The sequence below is a fragment of the Haemaphysalis longicornis genome, unplaced genomic scaffold (genome assembly GCF_048455015.1).
Source record: "Haemaphysalis longicornis isolate Haplotype H1 unplaced genomic scaffold, Haemaphysalis longicornis Haplotype H1 scaffold_1, whole genome shotgun sequence".
Lineage (NCBI taxonomy): Eukaryota > Metazoa > Arthropoda > Arachnida > Ixodida > Ixodidae > Haemaphysalis > Haemaphysalis longicornis.
Genome location: NW_027526203.1, coordinates 141,869,763 through 141,891,243, shown reverse-complemented (window position 1 = coordinate 141,891,243; position 21,481 = coordinate 141,869,763). Strand labels below are relative to the sequence as shown.

Sequence of the window (21,481 nt, the reverse complement as noted above, 5' to 3'; positions counted from 1 at the left end):
CCTGCTGACGGGTCGCTTATGTAAAGGTGCGACCACATTGGTTCTGCCCGTGGCGTGTACACCGACGCTTGCGTAGCGACGAGCTCAACTTGTGGAACGCGGTTGCGGCGTTCCACAAGCTGAGTGGCGTTCCACATAGGCGGCGGACGGGTAAACAGAGCAGCTTCCGTTGCTACACGCTGCCCTATTGAGGCGCCAACTATCGGCGCTCATTAGGGTCATTACGCACTACTTCCCTTTACCTCTCCTAGACGGCGCACCATATGAGGGGGCAGGTGAGAGGGCAGCACATAAGGCGCTAATAAAGGCATGTTTAGGGGCTAGTTGGTACAGTCTTGAATTCGATAATAACGTGCGCTGCATATTTGGACGGGGAACACGGACAGTGAAAAAGACAAAACCAAACAACGATGTTGCGCACCATCGTATGGTTTTGTCTTTTTCACTGTCCGTGTTCCCCGTCCAAATATGCAGCGCACGTTATTATCGAATTCAACATAAGGCGCGTTCGTACAGCTACGCGGGCATTACTTCATGGCTCAGACGGTATTGTGTCTCACACCTCCCGTTGCGGCCAGAGTGATCGTGGGCTCGAAATCTAGCAGCGCCGTGCCAAGGGAACTTTTTCTGGTGATCTCATTTACGTAACGGATCTGACGTCTGTGAGGTTTTTGTACCCCGACATAAGATACTTTTGTGTTAAAAGACAAAAACCAGAGACGACCCGGTGGTAGAGACACGGGTGCTGATCCCATTACAAAATAAACTAGCATGCCATCGAAGCACTATAGAAGATACAACGAATGGGAAACCACTGACCGAACATCTATGGTTATTATCATCATAATTTGCGTCTTTTGTAATCGGCTGGAAGGACACGTGTCCAGTAGTGTCATTGCGTCTCGACATTATATTTATCCTTCTTCGCTGCGTGTTCTGCTTCGTCATTTCGTCAGTAGGCTTTAAACCTTGTCCAATCACCCTTGTTGACCATATGTGTAATTAGCGGCACCGCACTTCATTACGCGGGTAAATCCCTGCTTCAATAATTGACATGTTCAAATTACTCATGCACGTCTTAGTGCCTGTCGCTAACACACGTTTAGAGTGCCGCAGCCTCACGACTGCAGTGGCACCAGCTGCCGCTTTTTCGCGGCGTCTACAGGGTGAGTGAGCTGTGCAGATAGGATCTCATTGTGGGTTTTCCTCCTCCTCTTGCTTCTTCTTCCCTTTCCACGTACTGAAAAACTTGTTACCCTCATGCATGTAGGCACATTTTAAGTTTCGGGTAGAATACAAACCTGGGCTAGTTGGTGCATTACGAAAAGAAAACACTGCTCATAAAACGAGAAGACAAGAGAAGACGACTAGACGCACAGGGCGTAGACTTGCAACAGACTCGCCTACGCACCTTTACCGTCATCAACCTGGCCACCCACTGCAGAGACTGCTAAGAGTAGGCCACGCTTCGAAGCATGCGAAGTTATGAGGCGTTACCGGAGGGCGTGCACGAGGGAGATTTTTGAAGTGTACGCAATGCTCAAGAAAAACGAAGAGTGCGTCAGTTTTTCTCTGTGTTTCTACTGAGCACCGAGATTGCATATCTTGACAGGACTATTTATTGGATGTGATTTTTAGTGCCTTTGTACTGAGCCGGCACTCGCCCTGTTTTGCTTTGTTTATGCAAGAAGCGATTGCGCATGCTTACTGTCCCGTTCCATGCTCCCCATGTCATGCTGTGTTGTTCCATTTTAACGCGATAGCGTCATTAGGCTGATTGTTCGATTTCCCCGCAGCTCCTCCGTTATCAGCCGTGCTCATCAGGCGTTCACGGACATACATCACCGCTCCCACCCTGAAGCTATGACTGAGGCAGCAAGACTGGAGAGCTCCGCTGAACCTGTAATGTGGCGCTACGGCTACAAAACTTTGGACAGGAGGACAATGATACAACGTCGGATACTAAAGAAAGGACACGCGTTTTCACCAGGTGCCGCACCTGCGCGGTTAAGTTTGTTCTATGCCCAGTCGGTGGTAGCATGCTCGGCAGACACGAGCTCCAGCCATGCCGGCAACTTACATCATTACACCAAAGCGGGTTTCCACTAGAAGATGAAAAATAAAAATTTCCCGTATTTTTTCGCCGAGGCTTCTCGTGGGCTACCAGGCATGTCGTATTGCAAGCCTTCGAAAGAAGTTTGACCACTTTACCATCTTTAACGTGCGCCCAAACCTCGACACTCTGGGGTTTTTGTTTTGTTCTTCCATCAGAAAAACGACTGCCGCGGCCGGGCATTGAACCAGCGGCCTTGGGCTCAGCATCTCAGCGCCTTACCCGCTGAGCCACCACGCTGTGATTTCCAGCGGGACTTATGCCAGCACCAACCGTGAATGACCTAACTAAAACACGGGGCAACGGATTAACACCGGTATCTCAGAAATCAGGGAAGGCGTATATTATCAACAGGCTATAGCTAAAACAAAGCCCACTACTTAGCGTGTAATCACGAAAGCTTTCAAAATACTTTTCAATATTCGAACGATTATGCCTCCTCTGAAAGCTAGGTTTGGTAAACGACAGATGGCGCCCCGCCGCCAAGTTAAAAATCACGCTAAAATTAGGTAGTAATATCGTCCTAGGGAACAGCCACGTCAGAATGCTCGGTGGGGTTCTCGACAAATGGGTAGTTCCCAACTCACAATCGCCACAAAACAGAAAATCCTGAACCAATTACTACCCACAAGCAAAACTTCCAAACAAGAAAGTGTAAGAAAAAGAGAAAAGAAAGGATAAGACTCATGCAACCATTGATCGTGACCAGAATATTGCAGATATTGCCGTACCCAAATTTACCCGCACCATAGAAAGTGAAAGAAACACCATCATATAAGGCAAGGCAGCTCTCACCCTCGCAATTTTGACCATGAGCCGAACTAACAAAGGGTGGACCACCAGGGTAACAGAATGAACAGGCATAGACGGGTCGAGAAGAAGGGGACGGCCATTTACTCGATGGAGGGACGGAATAACAGTAATGGAAGCAAAGAATGGATTCGGGAAGCGCAGGACAACAGCGGGTGAAGGTGAATAGGAGAGGCCTTCACACTGCAGTCGTCCTAAATAGGATGTTGGTGATAATGAAGATGAATAGGTCCTCAACTTGTGTCTTGCTAACGCATTTCAAGAAATCGTAGCAACAATGCACTCTTTTGGCACCAAGAAAGCGGATGTAAAAACTAAATCTGGAGGCGCCGCCATACCCCGTTTGAATAGAAACAGGCACCACCAAACCTAAAAGAAAAGACAAGACAGCCACCCGTTTGGAAGGAAACCACTGCACGCCATGATAGGCATGGCACCGATGCAGCGACTCCGCATTAAAACTCTCCTGTGCCAATAATATGGATACAGTCTTACACAAGAAGGGGCGGTACGGCGCGGCGGGCTGAAGTTCATCCGGGGAAAGTTTCAATATGATGAGACCACAGTAGACACCGGCTCCCAGATGTATGAAAGCACAAGGTCCCGATTGTCTTAGCTGACTGCTCTGGCAATCTGCGTGACTGCGTGACTCTCCAACATACATGAACAAGGAAGTGGAAGTTGGAGCCGTTTCCTTGGCAATCCGAATAGCTGATGTGTCAAATACAAGCATAACATTATTACAGACTCACAAAGGACATTATATAGTTTTCTGGAGGCAGAATACCAAGCGCATCAAAACGATATTCCCATCCATGATGCAGAAAGTTAACATCAGCTGGACAGCCGGAACCAATGGTCTAAAAGCGAACGACGCACTACGCAAGAGGTACCGAACTCGCATACCGGGCTCCTTGTGACCACTACTACAACACTTCCCTCTTCAAAAAACGTTAAGAACGAATCCTCATCCTATGACTAGGAACACAATCTTTCCCCTCGCTCAAACTAGCTCTCAATGCCGAAGAAAAACAAAATCTCTGGCGGAAAAACCAACCCAGTTATCTGAAAATCCATGTGCCTTGGCCGGTGAGAAGATGACATTAACTTAGAACTCTGCTAAAATAAGGGAAACAAACAGCCACCCTCTTGCGCGCAACATAGCCATGTCCTAGGGTATGGCCAGGGGAGAACAATTCAAACATAACATATTTCAATTCTTCAAAGCATAGGAGAGAGATTTGACCAGCTCGTTTCCTCAAGAGCAGCGCGAGCTGATTGAGAGGGCAAGGGAAGCAGCTGCTGCATCTGGCGCCCTAGACTCAGGTTGCACCTTTGAGCTCTGCCATCTCTTTCGTAAACCACTCCCATCTTCGCAAACCAGAACTATTTTTGCCTGAAGAAAGATCTTGTCTCTCTCTCTCTCTCTCTCTCTCTCTCTCTCTCTCTCTCTCTCTCTCTCTCTCTCTCTCTCTCTCTCTCTCTCTCTCTCTCTCTCTCTCTCTCTCTCTCTTTTCCAAAAAGCAAAATTGTTCTGCCTGGTTTAGAGATCACGGAATAAACATTTTGAGAGACTGACACTGAATCCTCCTGGCTCGAATATACCAACACCTCGCATTTGCAACCTTTCACGCTCACATTTTAAGCCACAGAAGCGCAAAGAGTCATTGTCTCTCCTGGGACACGGCGATTAAAATTCCTGGTTGCTAGTCTTTCACTTTTCGATAATCTTTCGTCCTCGTGGAGCATAGATCGGGAATGCAGTAGCGGCGCACTGAAACGCTCCGTGGGAGTCGAAGTATTTCTATCGCGCCTTACATCTTAGTATGCAACTTTTAGTCGATGCAACTTTTTAGCTTTTGTTCTTGCTTTTTTCTTCGTTTTCTGCCTTAGGTTTTCGCACGTGCGTAGAACAAATTTTCGTTCATAATGTGTTTCTTTACTCAAATAAAAATCAGATGCTAGTCAGCGCCCTGTGTGTCAGTCGTCTTGTCTGGTGTCATCGTTTTAAGCGCTGTTTTTTCATTCCATAAGTTTGGGTGCAGGTAAAAAAGCAATTCCATTTTTATAGAGTGCTCGAACACCAACAAAATCTATGCGGGTACGATGATTTGCGCGCTTCCTAGTTGCCCTTACGACCATCAGCGACGACAGCAGAATATTCCTACACTCAGTACCGACCCCGTCATGCACAAGTAACTTATATTATCACCTTGTTTAGATCTGATAATGATTCAGTGACAGCCTGATTTCCTCTTTCAGCGCATAGCTGTTCAGTAACAATGTATTCGGCCTGGTTTCGTTTATTTCTTGCACAGAAACTAGTCTTGTGGAGTATGTGGCTAAAGCCAATACCTGACAACCACCTGTAAATTTGAACCATGCAAAAACATCAGGCGTAGTGCAAGGCTTGGCGTAATTTAATAGGCGCTCATAGACGCCCGAGGAGGAAAAGCAAGTCTGTAAAAGCACGCAATAATAAAGGGGGCATTTTGAGGTTGCCATCCCCACCCCCCCTTAAAAAAAAATGTCCCTTCGGGAAGGGAATGGTGGTATCAAGGTTGACTCGGTGTTGAATAAAACGGCATTTTAAATAGACGCCATGTAGGCCTCTGAGAAACTTTATTAATAAATAATGCAGCATTTTATTATTCCACCGCGTTCGGTAAGCAGAATATCGGTGACGCATAGTTTCGAGCGTTTGTATAAACCGGTCGGGGCTGCCATAAGCCACGCAGGTGCCAACGCTATCTGTTAGATGGAAACAGGCAGTTACATTCCAGTCACTGATGCATTGAACTGAGTATTCCTGCACTTTAATTCAGACCCCGTGCGATTATGTTGAATGTAAATATGAAAAATTATTCGCCGACTTCTATGTCATAATGCATTCGAAGACTCTAGAACTAACATTGAAAGGGGGACCAAACTGGAGCTGTTAGTTGCTATGTAGCAGATTGACTAGTTGTAGGAGTGAATAGCTGCCCGTATTCTATCTGCATGCGGGATGTTGGTGTATAGTGGTGCAACATCTAAAGTAACAATTAGCACACCTTGGGATACAGAAAAGTCGGTGATATCGGACAAGAAGCATCTTTAATATAACATGGAAAAGAGGGCCGTATCTGGCTAATTATTGTATCTAAAAATTAGGAGATTATCAGTTAGCGCACTTGCAAAAACAGATTTAAAATTGTTCTTGGGGCCTTCGTCAAGCCGCCTGTAAAAGATACTCTCATGAAGATACCTCCAAGCTTCGCTGCCGTTATCGGCTTTGTTTAGTGATAGAACTGTGGCAGCTTTATCCGCTGGCCTAATTACAATGCCACCAAAGAATGTTAGGTGCTCCCTAGCCGCTCTCTAGCCTGTTTGTGATAAACTTCTATAAAGTCCCGTCTTATCTCCTTGAGTAGCAGGGTTCAATGCCAGCCATTTAGTTGTCGTCTTTTCTTGCAATCAGGACACCTGTATTTTGAGACAGCGTTTTGAGCATTTTTCCCTTCCTCGCTCTCTTATTGCCCCACGAGCACAGCCCGAATGTATACATGCACCACCCTTTTCCAAACATCTCTTTCAATTTCTTACCGTTTGCTGTGAAGGCATGTAAAGAATGCAAGTCTATATCTAAGTCTATATTGCTCTGATCAAGGCAAGTTCCTTTGCCGATACGTACTCCCTTTCTCAAAATTTTCTAGGCATATCCTAAGCCTTCTCGAAAACAAAAAATTCAAAGACTAAACTTTACCTTAAATGGGGCAAGATGTTTTATGACAGTAAAAAGAAAGGTGTTCTCTCTAGCTTTCACGCATAAAACGTTTCAGCCTTGCTCGCACGTAAGCTTGTACATTGCATTTTTTGCGGCCTGCGCGTTTCCTCCTTGGCCTAGAGAATTTTGGGAAGGACTGTACGTAAAAATTCTTGTTACTGTTCTCGCTGTGTTTTTGGCTATTTACTCATACTACATACATAGGTTCATATATCATACATGTACCGGGAATCGCCCCTATTTAATGGGGCGGCAGCAAAATGAAGGAACTACTGGCTGTTCATTTTTAAACACATGCTTGTTTAAATAAATACAAGGACAGCCCACACAACAGTAGCACGAAGCCGATCGGTTTTCTAGTCTGGGATGCCTAATCTAATCCGTACACACGCGCCCACACACACACACACACACACACGCCCCCCCCCCCACACACACACACACACACACGCACACGCATGTGCGTGCGCGCTCGCGTGCGTGCCTGCGTGCCTGCGTGCAAGTGCAAGTGTGTGTGTGTGTGTGTGTGTGTGTGTGTGTGTGTGTGTGTGTGTGTGTGTGTGTGTGTGTGTGTGTGTGCGTGTGCGTGTGCGTGTGCGTGTGCTTGTGATGATAATACGGTTGATTACTTCGTTGTTAAAACAGGACTTAATGTCTGTCCTGCCCAAGCGACGTAGGGCTTGAGTGGCAGAACCTGGCAGTCATCATAAATCAGACGCTAAAAAAATACATGGCAAAACAAAAGTAAATAAAAGAACAACAAATTCGGGCACTCGAAGTGTACTTAAACATACATGGCAAATACAGACAGTGGGAGAACCTGGCAGTACGTTTATTATCTATTTCTCAAACACTTCTTTGGTTTGTATCCTGAATGTATGCTAGAAATATCTCCAAACAGTTGGGTAAACGCACCCGGAACGTCGTCCTATCGTCGTACTTCCTACGTCCATACCTTTTTTATTGGAGCGGGGAATTAATTACGGCTTTTTTGGTCCGAGATTATGCGCAGGGATATGCAAAGGTTTAAAATATATGTGCAGAAACGTTTTAAAATAATTTATTCGCTCAACAAAAATCCAAGTTCGGCAAGCGTGAAGTTGGGAACAGATCCCTCTTATACCAAAAATTTGTATTGGAACTTATTTTCGTTAACAGAGAACGGAGAAATGAATCGACCCTATTTATCCAGCGCATGGAACTGTGATCCTGTATCCATACACCGTGATCCTGTATCGAAGTAGGCTATAGACCAAAGTTTGTACTAATGTGCTTAGAACAGACAAGGGCATAAAATATCTATTGTTGTACAAAACACAAGAAACCGTCAGATGTTTTCGACAAATATACGCAAAGTTAGTATTCCAGGAACAGTCAATATCAAGAAACATACCAAGGTGTATACCCCAGGGTAGAGCAAGTACAAGGGGTTCAATGAAAGCAGTGCAGAAACGAAGGGTTCTCGAGAAAAACTTCGCGCAGTGGGTTATGGAAACAAATAAGACGAGTTTTAGCAGGGATGGCCAAATGAAAGTTGCCGAGAACCACTCCATGGTTTCCAGAAGAGCATCTTGTGATGTGGATACCGTTGTAGGCTTCCGGGCGCCGCCCACTTATTTGCTGTTCTGTTGAATAGAGTTTTTCTCCGACTACATAAAAAGTAGGCGCCACGTATACAATCATGGTGTCATCTTCGTCCTGATATCATGAACGGCGTGCGTCAAGATGTTATTTACATATAAGTTGAATAACAAAGGGCTCAATATTGATCCCTGGAAAACCTCGGGCAGTATAGCTGTGAAATGAATTCGAAATTTTCCAACTGAGACACACAGTCATCTGTCGCTTAAATAGTTTTCGAGAAAATCTATATAACATGAAAAGTATATATAAATCTATAAAGGGTATTATATAAATCTATATAACAGGATAGTTCATGGATCTATAGAGGGTAACAGACGCTGTCAAAAGCTTTACTAACATATCTTAATACAGCCCACACCACATTTTTTTCTCAACAGAATAAATCAGGAGATGTGCAAAATGCCCAAGTAGTACTTCTGTGCAGCGGCCATGAATAAAACCGTATTGGCGTGTAGAGGGTACATTGTGCATCTAGAAGGTTGAAATCGTTTTATAAATTCATGTGCGCGTGTGCGTGAGCGTGCCTGCGTGGTAGGGGTTCAATTGCTTTATAGTATTGGGTCGTAAAACGGGTCGGCAAAGTCTTGTTACGGGTCACAAATTATCGCCAGCGACGAACCGTACGTTTCGAATAACAGTGTTGCCGGAAGAGATTGCCTCCCAACTATACTCTGTAGTACTCCTTTACAACCGGTACGGCTTCATCCGAGTTGCACCACACCGCATTGAATGTTATAGAGCCACATACCATGTTGAAGATATTCTGGTAGGTCCTCTCCCGTGCGGCCGTCAACCAGACATAGAAGAAGGGGTAGTGAATCAGGTACACCCCGAACGTCAGCCGGCTGAGCACCGCAAGCGGAGCACACGACAGCAACCTTTGCACTACACCTGCGATGGAGGCCACCGGTAGAAAGAGGCGTGTCACATATATGCTTTAAGTCTTTACCAGGGCGTGGATTATGACATTGTAGCCACGTCAAGGCCAAAACCCACACATTAGACCTCTACAGATGTGCCCTCCGAAAAGGGGATAAATAAAAGAAAACGTACGGGTACGTACAAACGTAAATACTAACACAAAAAGTAATTTTCAAGGTTGAATTTTGCTCCAGAAGGTCATACCAAGCCAGAAACGCTACAGGGAGCCTATATAGGCAATTGTTTAGCCAGCCGGCAAGCAATGCCTGCTTCTGGTGTCTGTGAATTAGGCCCGCAGTGAAATGCTCGTTACCGAGATACCGAGATTGCAGCTTTAAGCAAGTGCTACGAAGCTACCAGCCAAGCGGGACGTCATTTTTGGCCGATTCCGAAGAAAAGTACACTTACCACCCCTTCTGGTAGCGCAAAGGAAGGTGAGCGCGCTTAAGCCAATGGTCCAGATCGTGCGGTCCCAGAGGGCCAGCAACACATTGGCCACGTCACTGTGCTCTACACCCCGGGTCCAGTCGAATCGGTAGAGTACGCAGGCGGCGCCGCATCCCATGGCAGCTCCCCACATCGCCACCTTCACAAACTTTGAGGTACCAAGATAATGCTCACAGCGCAAAAAATAAACAGACACATTAAAGGGCCAAAAACAATACAAAACAAACAAAATAAATACTAGAAATCCACTTTCACTGCCGCAAGAGTTTTCACGTTCTTGACTGACCGGAACCCTCACTCATCAAGGTGCCAAAATAAGCGAGTCTGTAGCAGCTGCGAAGGTGGGGGGGGGGAGAGGGGGGGGGTTTAATCAGCATCCCTTTGAAGTATATACGTTTCTTCGAAGTTTTGAACGGTTACACGAAGTAGTGTTGATAGACAGCCACACAAAAAACGCCAAAAGAGTAGCTAACACTTCCAATCCGACTACTCATGCGCTGCATGAGATGTGAAGACGAGATTACTTCTTGTTAGGGCACTCTAGATAGATCTTTGTAACGCATTTGGAGCACGAATAAGTGACTGGCAAGAAGCTTGAGAGGAGGCGAATTACCAGAAGAAGCAGTCACGCTGACTGCAGTAAACACAGGTTAGTCTCTTTCGCTCCTCTTGTTATAGTGTCCCTCGGAATGCTGTGTAACAGGAGCCCCAAAAAAAGAATGCGACAAGTAGTGTAATAATAGTGGCATGGAGTTCAACAAAACATTCACCGATCAAAATGACACCATGGGGAACAGAAATAAGTCAAGAAAATAAGCCAGAAGCGCTTTATGTCACCGGCCCAAGCGAGCACACGCAGTGTGATGAGAGTAATGACAAACTTATCAGTTCTCCTTAAAGGGGCCGTGAAGACAAAATGCAAGCTTGGTTCATTCAAAAGATTGCCTCGTTAGAATGATGCTGACACCACTGTTAAGGTAAACTTCGCTCGAATAAGCTGTATAATTAGGACAAAAGGGAATGGTCTTGCGACCTACTAGCTCATTTCCCGCAACAGAACCTATGTTGTCATACCAGACTGCTCAGCGATTGGCGGAGGCCGGAAACACCAAACGCAAATTAGGCACAACTTATAAGCTTACCGAAAGAGTATTTGCACTTAAATTTAGGGCACATTCTTTATATATCAGCAAGAATTGGGGCGCAAACAGCGGAAGTCACGAAAGCAGACGTAAATATAGAAGTGCCGATGCGTACTGCTGTTGGTACTGCGCGCACATGCTTCGTTTAGATGCACAGCCCTGCGGGGCTTTGGGGTTGTCTCAGACGACACTGGCCGATTTACGCGAGCAACGGTGTTTAACGTGACCATATTTGTCGAGCGAGCACCATGTTTCACGAAACGACTAATTTTTCCGAGAACAAAAACAACCCAGGTTTAAACACAAACACACCAAAGGCAGAAAACGGCTTGCCGTGGTGTGGTGGCGCCATCTAGTTTTACTAACTTACTGCAAATCTCCGCTACACATCACGTTTAGCTGAAAGACCTGTTCTTATATGTCATTGCAAACGTCGTTCAAACAAAAGTTTTGGTGCGAGCATCAAAATTTAAGCTTAAATTGACTAATTTCGCAGTGAATAAAGCATCGTGTGCTTTTGGACAAGCACTGGGGGCACTATAGAACACGAAATCTTTCGAATAAAACAAACTTGTATTTTGTCTTCGTGGCCCCTTTAAAGGTATAATAGGCAGTGGTATCCCAGTTGCCCTGTTCCGCAAGAATTGGCTGTCCTTTGGGAAATATTTTTGATTCGAATTATGCTTCATAAGAACTTTTTTTCAAACCGCTTTAGCTCATTCACCAATAGCAGTGGAGCGCGAAAGAATCTGCTGGTTACCACGTGCTCATGAGGAGTGAAATGTACTTGTCCTGCCCCTCAATCAGGAGAATGTTATGGCGCCGAAGCGGTCAGGGCCCGCCAGTAGGTCAAGGACTAATTTTCAGTGCGCATGTGTGTGGGGGAGGAGTGAAGCCTAAGCAACGGTTATGTTAATATAAGAAAATAAAAAAATTAGATTCCAGCCCTACGAAAACCTGTTTGAATCTGTTGTAGGTGCTACGCCATGAAACCTTTTCGCTCCGCTTACCTTTGACATATTTTCTTTCCGGTACTTCTGCACAGCGAAGAAAGTTATGCATCCGCCAAAGTAGCACACAGCATGGTAGGTGGGCAGCACGTACACGTCCGATATCATATTCACGTAGTCGCTGCAAAGGGACAGGAGACGAGGATGTTACGGTTGTAACACAGCTGACGCCTGTGGCCAGAGTTGCAGGTATGTGCCGAGCTATTAGGCCAACAGAATTGTCACTTTTTATATTTTTATATTACTTTAGGGCGCGATCTGGCCGCCCAGGCGGTCGACATGCTCGGCCTGAAGTATTGGCCGAATAAAAAAGGCTTTACTTCTACTACCTTTCCGCTTTTCCTTGCGTAAATACTTTCACTCAGAACGAAAACACGTCCACTCACTGCATCTTGAAAATCGCGTCGAATATTAACACAAGTTTTTTTTAACCAAAGTAATGGCAGCACCCACATTCATTTTGTTGATATATAGAATTCTTCAATTGCTTCTAGAAAACATATTTTTCTTGAGCGTAAATTAAATTGATTTAACTAATGAAATTTTTGTTGGTTATCATATGATACTTCAATTGTTTCTACCACAAGTACTGCTTCTACAGAAAACTAAGCTTTTATATTTACTGCGAAAATCTTAGGTGCCCTACTCTGCAAAAAAAAAATCCGTCGTTGTTTTTTCGCTCCAGGAAATGGCCGCCGCTGTAAAAAGTAAACAGATGAAAAAATGGCGGCGGATTAGCTCAGCTAACCCAGGATATGGAAAGCGAAAGCATGGCTTAGCCTGGTTAAGTCTTGGTTTGACTTGGTTAACCTCTCACAGACGTAATTATTATACTATTCTTAGCACCCTCTGCTGCGTCACAGGTCTGACCGCCGCCGTGGCCAGTTGCTTCACAGCCGATGGGGGCTGAGGGCCGAGGGTTAATTGGCACAATCATGAGAGCTTGTGGCCATTACGACACCAGGGTGGCCAATCCTGCTCTGATGGAGCAATGCCCTCAAACAGACTGCTCTGAGTCCACCAGAATGGTATAAAAAAATGAAGGAAGCTAACACTAACGCGTAAGACTTGAAAGTAGCGAAGATCGACGCAACAGTAGCGTATTTCCTTTTTTTAGCCTTACGGCGTTGTTTAAGCGTCGCCGCTGTACGAGCGACTACACACAGAACACAAATAAGCCGGAATGGGAGTAAATTGCTTATCGCATAACTCAGTACCAATTCGGAGTTTTGAAAACTCCTTCCAATGGGAGTTTCGTCTTACTCCCATTATTTCCACAGTTTTTTCAGTAGCATATGGGAGTTTCATTTTACTGCCACTACAATAGGAGTCTTCAGGGGTACCATTGGGAGTGTATTGTTTCCTCCAACTGGGAGTTTTCAGGGGGCGCGTTGGGAGCAGTGTTGACCTGCATTCGAGGTATTTTTTTTTGTTTTTGTACGTTTTATATAAGCGCTGCAGAGGAATTTATTACTGTATGTGGGAGTTCTTAATGAGCGCACAGGCCGCAGTTTCATTTTTCGCTGAGGATTACGTAATTTGTAGTCTTTTTCCGCTTCAAACGTTGAATGGCGAAACGTGAAAAGTTAGTTTTCTGACACAGTCAATTTATTGCATAAATATTACATAAATACGATATACGTGTGAACACGTTAATGACACAATAAAAACAATGAATCAACAAAACACCTACATTGAGAACACAAGTTATCTTGATAAGAACTTTATCTACTACAACACTCCACAAGGAAAAAAAATGTAAGCCATTTGCAAACAATGAGGTCAGCATGTCGTTGGTGCGCTGTTTTCTTCCACTTGCCTCCCAAACGCTGACGTTGCCGCGCCTCATGGCACGTTCCTCAGGAAGCCACAGTAGTACATGCATTACAGGGACAGCAAAACGTTTTAAATCTACGGCAAGAAATACAGAAGAATATTGGGCATCTGACCTGAAAAAAAATAAAATAAAGAAACGGCATTGTAAAGACGCTGTACTCGTCACTCTTGTGTCCAACTTTCCGTAATGTCTGAATGTTTATTTAAAGCTACGCAAAATTGCACTTCCGTCCGAGACAACTGCGCTCACTAGTTCGTCAAAACGAAGTGCTGTGCTGTTCGAAAGGGAGCGCGACCCGTGTGGCGACTAACTTCTCGAAATGCTTCCTTTCCCTCTTTTCTTTGCGTGTAGTGTTCTGAGAGCGAGCTTCATATTTTACCACCCGCACTGCCTCTCTCTCCCCTCACCCAAAATTAAGGAAAAATTTCTGTCTGAGTGATGCCTGCGCCTCCCCCCCCCCCCCCCTTCAAAAAATAAAATAAGCAGTCGTCCGTTTACTCTACAGAATGCTTCCTCGAATGACGTTTGCTGGTTATAGTTACACGCGCCTAGCGTACGGACAGCTCCCACGGGACCCCGGTCTTCTCCCTTTCCATTGAAAGCAATTAATCGCCGGCGGCACGCGGCAGTCACCCTCCTCGTAGCAGGCGCGGCTGGCACCGCACGTACTTCTCAAGAAAAGCGGCCGCCCTGCGACGTTTGACCGGCCAACTTCACCTTCGCCTGCAGATAAACCACAGACACAGCCTAACAAAAACACCTAACAGCCGTTCACAGCGCGGACAGTTTTCATTCTGCTCGCGAGTGTGAATGAGTGACTGGTCTGCTCGAGAACCGCGCAAATACGCATTGCTTTCACACCGTTCGGCCTCCCCAATCACTTTCTGGGAATGGCGCCCTCTCTCAAGCACAACGCTCACCTCCAGAGGCGGAGAATCGCCCGTGCAGTGACGCGGGAAACACGCTGAGTTTATTTGACACTAGAAGGGGCACAAGTCTCCCAAAATGTTGGGTACAATAAAAAACGTGAAAATCTTACCTTCAACCATCTCGCAGAGGCACAACCGCGTTGTTTTTAACGTGCCACAGCGATCACGGCATTTAGTCCTCGCGTCGGCTCGCTGGCGTATTCCGTCGGCTCGACGGTCGGTGACACGGAGGCGACGTTGCAGTGTGTCGCACGTCAGTGTAGGCTGGTTCCACTATGTTCGCAACGAGCTTCGATTGTCGGGAAGCACTTCACATCCATTCGTGCGGCCGCAAGTTCACATCGACAATAAATTTTCGAGGACGCTGTAGCTCACACGACACACGACACCAACTGGCAGCCATTTTGTAAGGAGGCGTAGAGGAGGAAGGGGTGAAGGAGGAGGAGAAGGAGATGGTGAAGGCGTGGGAGTTTTTAATACTCCCATTAGGACAAACGTAATATTCACAGCTAGATACTGTGTTTTGTGAAGAGGTACAATCGTGGTTAATGCGCCTATTTACGACGCTTCGTCGCCCCGGTGTAAACTGACAGTTTTTCCACCATCATACTACCACACGTGGGAGCAGGCCGCCTGCCCTGAGGAGTTTAAAAGACGTATGTCAGCCAAAAAATTCCCATTCAGGCTAACTTGTGTTTTGTGTGTACAGGTGGATGTTCGTCCTATTGCATCGCACACGGCTTTGCGTCGCGCGCACTTATCGCTGCGGCGGCGGCGGCGTGCTCGCCTTTATCCGCCAGGTGGCGGCACGGGTCCCGCGCGCTTCTCCGTTCCCTCCTCGCCTATCTCTCCCCCGCCAACGGGCGCTGCTCCAATCCGGGCGCTTGAGGAGGAGGAGGAGGTGGTTTGTCCTCTAGCTCTCAAGGCCAAAACTGGTCACCCGCGAAGACTGCCCGAGGTAGCGTACCGTAGATCTCGCTACAAAAAAGAAAATAAGTCACGACTGAGTTTGTGCCTTATCTGCCATATGCGCCCCTCGATACTTGCTGTTGCTTCTCCTTCTTTGCGTGCAATTATCAAGGTGATGCGCTGTCTTTTCGGGCGGGTCACAGGCGCAGGAGTTGCTTTCGATCTGCTTATTTGAGGGCGCTGTATTAAGAGACGGGCGGGAGAGCCGTCACGTGGTATTTTGCATATTTCGCAGGAGTTCTTTATCAGTGCACGCATTTATAATGAGCACGCAATTAGTTCTTCGCTGAAAATACCGCAGTTAGGCGCCTCTCGTAGGTATCCACAAGTGCCTCATTGACACTTAATGATTGAGAGAGTAGTTCTCTAGGTGCATAATTAATTACAATAAATAATTAACTCTCGATAACGAAAATTACTGCCCGCTTGTCCACAATACTGCAAACATTATGCACTAGGGTTTCTTCGATTGCTATTTTCAAAAATCTTGGTGCATGATAGCTGGGACAGCCTGTAAACACACACATACACACACGCATTATATATATATATATATATATATATATATATATATATATATAATCAGAGAACTCCTCAACCTTGAAGAAGCAAGACACCAAACTTTAGAGACAAGGTAGTGGGCTCAGTCCGGTGGCAGCGCAAGTCAAGGTAGTTGATCATAATTTATACTGGATAGAAACCATCTAAGATATAATACATAATTTTATTACATACGAAACGGTAGACGAGAAGACGTAGGGACAAAGCGCTGCCCTTTGTTTGTCCCTTCCCCTTCTAGCCGACGGTTTTGTGCCAAAGATGTGGCATCGGACTGATGCCGATGCCTTGTCCAGTTTTTAGATGCGATGCTGAGAGGAGCATCTCTTGTCGGCGGCCCTATCCTTCCTGCGTCGTTGTCGTCCGCGTCCGCACGGGCTGCGTCTCTCCTCCGCTCGCCTCCTCTGCTCTCTCCGATAGCGCCGATAGCGAACACTCTCTCCCAACAACTGCGCGCGGTGCTGCGCGCGGCGCAAGCGCGCTGTGCGCATGTGCAGCGCCCTCTCTCTCCGCGGTCTCCTCTCCTTCGGGCGCGCTGCACTCCGCTGCCCGCCCGAGTGCGCTGCACTCCGGCAGCTGCGCTGTGCGCTGCGCTGCCGGAGTGCCGCGCTCCGGGCGGTCTCTCAGTCGACGGTCGTCCGCGCTACGCTTGCTCTCTCTCTCTCTCGCATTACCCGACGATTGCTCACGCAATTCGAGCAATCGAACCAACGGAAACGCACAATGGAACCCCATTCAGCGTCGCATCACACCAGGGTTCCCGCGAGGGGAGGTGGGCGTAATTTTTTTTTTAACTTTGCCCACCATTTCTCATTCAAGTTTCATCGTACTCTCTCTCTCTCCTAAATATCTGCATCCGTGCGTGTGTGTGTGTGTGTGTCTGCTTGTGTGTGTGTGTGTGCATGCATGTGCGCGTGCGTGCGTGCGTGCGTGCTTGTGTTGGGTGTGCACGTGCGTTTATGCGTGCTTCCATACATGTTCGTGTATGCGCGTGAATGCGTGGGTGGGGGCATAGGAAGAAACTTGAGCGCTAGTTCGGGAGAAACCCAGATAGTGTGACGGCGTCATATGGCATAGGGACAATATTAGTTATTTTCGTTCTCTCACAGCTGCTCCTACTCTCTATAAAAGTTTGAAATATATTGTTTATTCAATATAGCGTCAAGTAAGTTCCCCTTCAAATGTTTTGTTTCTTTTCTGAGTTCTCTGTTTGTCCTGTGCGGGTTCAAATAACTGGCGAAGCTTGCACTAAGTCGCGAAAGGCTTGAACTATAGAAAATTGCTTATTTACTTGTTTCGTTGTTGCTTTGCACTGTGATAGAAGTAGCCATAGCGTCACATGCATTGATATAAGCCTGTTGCTCATCCCAAGCATTACATGCGGGGTAGCGCTGGAGGTTCTTTTTTTTTTCTAAAGCCACTGCGCGTGCCGGGGACCCGGCGGTCGCCGCGAGGCACACGCTCACGAGCGCTCTGCATTTTTTAAAGACGATAGTCTTTCTTGGGCTACTTAAACCCAGAAATTTTGGTCTGTCTGTATGTCTGTCTGTCCGTCTGTCTGTCTGTGACACGATTCAGCCACCCAGCCAAAGCAAAACAATGCCTGCGCAATAGTATTATATAGTCACAGCTAAATCTACCCGTCTATGTCCGGTGTAATGTTCATACTTGTGAACATTGTTGAAGAAGAACAAGACATTACGCAAATATGAGACAACAAATCAATACAGAAGTGATATTTGCAGTGTTCCTTTATAAAAAAATCAAACATTCTTGACTTTTGCGAAGTTAAATACTTCATCAACTGCAGAAAAAGAATTCACTCCGCCGTCGCCTGCTGTCGCCCGCGCCACTATAGCTTCTGGCGCCATTTTAAGAAATCAACCGGCAACAGTTACGCAAGGTTCCACTAGATAGGTTCTAAGTTCTGCTTGCAACGCACGTGGAGTAGGGAAACGCGGTTCTATAAACGTCGAAGTAGGGCGCCTCGATTAACGCGCGTCTTCGCCGTACGGCAGCGTTCGCATCGAGACACCCGGTTTGGAGCATTGGAACGCGGGAAATTTAAAATGATTTAAGCAAACGTTTGGCGTCTTTACCTTGGGAGGAGCGCGACGCAAGAGGAACAACATGAGTTGTTGTGTTGTGTTGTGTTGTGTTTTATGGCGCATAAGCAACTAAGGCTATCATGCGCCAAACAAAAGGTTTTGTGTTTTTTGTGGATAATAACCGATTGCTTTATCTTGTTATAGCTTGTTTAGAAGTGTAGCTTCTTTTAAAAAACTAAAGACAGAGGGAAGTTTGACAACAGCATTCTCTCCTAGAAGTAGGCTGGGGTGAAATGGAATTTGCTCGCTGTAGAACAGCCTAAAATGTTTTTTCCTCAAGGCCTCGAATTTCGTACATGAGAATAAGATGTGATTTACTGTAAGTTCCTGGTCACAATCTTCACATCTCGGTTTGTCTTGTTTCATAAGAAGAAAGTTATGTGTAAGATGTGTGTGTCCAATGCGGAGACGGCATAAAATCACTTCTTTGAGGCGTTCTTCATGTCTGCTTGATTCCCACTCTTCTATCGTGGGTTTAACCAGGTGGAGTTTGTTGTCGATTTCCTTATCCCATGAGGACTGGCAAGTTTCCCTCAGTTTGCTCTGTATAAATTTCATGCAGTCGCTGTGAGGAATCTGTACTGTCTCTATTGTTCCGTTACCCGCCTGTGCGGCACATACGTCGGCTCTCTCATTTCCTTTGATTCCCACATGGCTAGGGACCCAGCACAACTTAATTTCCTGTCCTTGTGTTGTGATTGTTACCAAATTGTGTATTATTTCTCCTACTAGAGGTTGAGCTGCATTTTTGTATTGCACTGCTGTGACTGCGCTGAGAGAGTCTGTATATATAATACTGCGTTTAATTTTATTCCTCATTGTCCTTTCTACCGCCACAGCAATGGCATAACATTCAGCTGTGTAAACCGAAGCGCACTGGGGTAGCCTGATCACCTTTTCCCATTTCCCTTGCACTACTGCACTCCCAACATAGCATGATGTTTTGGAACCGTCTGTGTAAAATGAGGTGTAGTCTTCGTATTTTTCGTTTAGTGCCAAAAATTCCTGCAAAATATGTTCTTGCGGTGTCTGCTTTTTTTGAAGGCGTGTTAGTGTGAAGTCACATGTTGTAGGAAAACTATACCAAGGGGGTAGTTGGTTCTGTCTATGGGAAATTTGAGGTAATGTGTGCAGCGTAGTGAATTCTTGGCATCTCTCTTCAAACCGAAGAAGCAATGGTCTGATAGCTTGGGGTTTATTATTGAACAGTGTTCTAGATGGGCATTTTGTAACTATGGGGTAACACAGATGTTTCGGCAGTGAACGGATCTTTAGTACGTATGAGCATGTGAGCATTGTTCTTCTATATGTGAGTGGTGGTTCATTTGTTTCTACGTAGAGGCTGTTTATTGGGGATGTCCTATACGCCCCAGACGAGAGACGTAAACCTAAATTGTGAACGGGATCCAATCGTTTCAAGTAGGACTGTCTCGCGGAGCCATAAACAATGCTACCATAGTCTAGGCAGGAGCGAACAACGGAGCGATAAACTTGTAGAAGGCATGATCTGTCGGAACCCCAGTGTTTCCGTGACAGAACCTTAAGTATATTTAGAGCTCGCGAAGCTTTCTTTTTAAGCATATTGATGTGGGGCAGGAAAGTGAGTTTTTTGTCGAACATTATGCCTAGAAATTTGTGTTCGTTTTGTATGGGTAAGTCGGTTTCCTTGAGGTGTAGGGTCGGATTGGTCTGTAAGCCTCTTTTGAGAGAGAAGAGAATAGCCACTGTTTTGCGTGCTGAAAACTGGAAACCATTTCTGTCTGCCCATGTTGTCAGTTTGTTTATAGTCAACTGTACTTGTCTCTCGCATGTTGCTACATTGGAAGATGTACAAGCAATTTGAAGATCATCAACATAGACAGAGTACATAATCGACTTTGGAATTATTTTGCATATGGAGTTCATTTTTACAACGAACAGTGTTGTGCTTAGAATACACCCTTGAGGGACCCCGTTCTCCTGTACAAATGTTCTCGAGAGGGTTGAGCCCAGGCGTACTTGAAATGAACGGTTTGCCATGAAGTCATTCAGGCAATTCAACATTCTTCCACGGATGCCTAACTCTACTAAATCCCGCATTATTCCAAACCTCCACGTAGTGTCATAAGCCTTCTCCAGATCAAAAAAGACAGCAAGACAGTGTTGTTTGTGTATGAATGCTTCTAAAGCTACAATGAATGCTTTTTTCCAGGCTACCGGCATCCTTCCCGATACCCAAACTTTATTAAAAAACTTCAGAAGTACTTCTACAGAAGGACCCGAAAGATGTGCGAGCATTTCATAATGTATATCATCTGGGCCGGGTGCAGTCTGCTTACCGGCCGATAGAGCTCTCTTCAATTCTTGGAGCGTTATTAAACTATTATAAGGTTCGTTTATACCACCGTGTGTTGGAAGTTTTTGTTTCTCTACAGTGTGTTTGTATTTTAAAAATGCTTCTGCATAATGCACAGAACTGGAGACGCTGGAGAAATGTTCTTACAGTATATCCGCCTGCTCTTCTAGGCTACTTTGTACACCAGGTGCTGTTAGAAGAGGAACTGTAAAAGGGGAGTACGTGCCATTGAGTTTCCGAACTTGCTCCCACATTTTTTTTGATGTGACTGAGCTGTTTATAGACGAGACGTAATTTTTCCATGAATCTTTCTCGGCATTCCGCCGAATGTATCGGGCTTTAGCTCGTTTCCTTTTAAACTCTAATAAATTTTCTTGCGTTGGATATCTTCGCAAGACTCCCCATGCTTTGTTTTGCTGCTTTTTGGCTTCCTTACACTCTTGTGTCCACCATACTTTGTTGTTTTGTCTCACCATTCCCGAGGACTGTGGAATAGCTAAGCGTGCAGCCTTAAGAAGGCAAGATGTAAACCTTTCATTCAATTCGTCGATGCTCAGTGTGTCCGAAAAAACTTGGTCTAAAGTAGCTTCGGAAGTAAAAAGACCCCAGTCGGCAAACTGAAGTTTCCACCTGCGTGGTTTTGTCGGGATAATGGTTGGTGATGATGATGTTACGCTAATGATTACAGGTAGATGATCGCTCCCGTATGGGTTATCAATGACATCCCACTTAATATCGCTAAAAACACTCGGTGAACTAAAGGATAAATCTATGCAGCTCATTTTCCCTGAGCTTGGAGAGCAGTATGTAGGTTTGCCGGTGTTTAAAAGACAAACATTATTGGATAAAATAAAATCCTCTAAAATCTGCCCCCTTGCGTCAGTTTTTTCGC

At 45.7% G+C, this 21,481-nt stretch overlaps 1 protein-coding gene across 2 annotated transcripts in view; it reads right to left on the bottom strand.

The window, feature by feature from the left end:
• The window catches only part of LOC144137215 (nose resistant to fluoxetine protein 6-like), a 104,422-nt gene that overhangs the window by 7,635 nt on the left and 75,306 nt on the right, over positions 1 to 21,481 (bottom strand). For both annotated transcript variants that reach the window (XM_077669454.1, XM_077669455.1), the window contains exons 12-14: positions 11,854 to 11,974; positions 9,663 to 9,849; positions 9,082 to 9,224 (exon numbers count right to left, since the gene is read on the bottom strand). In XM_077669454.1, coding sequence (XP_077525580.1) covers positions 9,082 to 9,224; positions 9,663 to 9,849; positions 11,854 to 11,974 — 451 coding nt within the window. The remainder of the gene's footprint in view (positions 1 to 9,081; positions 9,225 to 9,662; positions 9,850 to 11,853; positions 11,975 to 21,481) is intronic.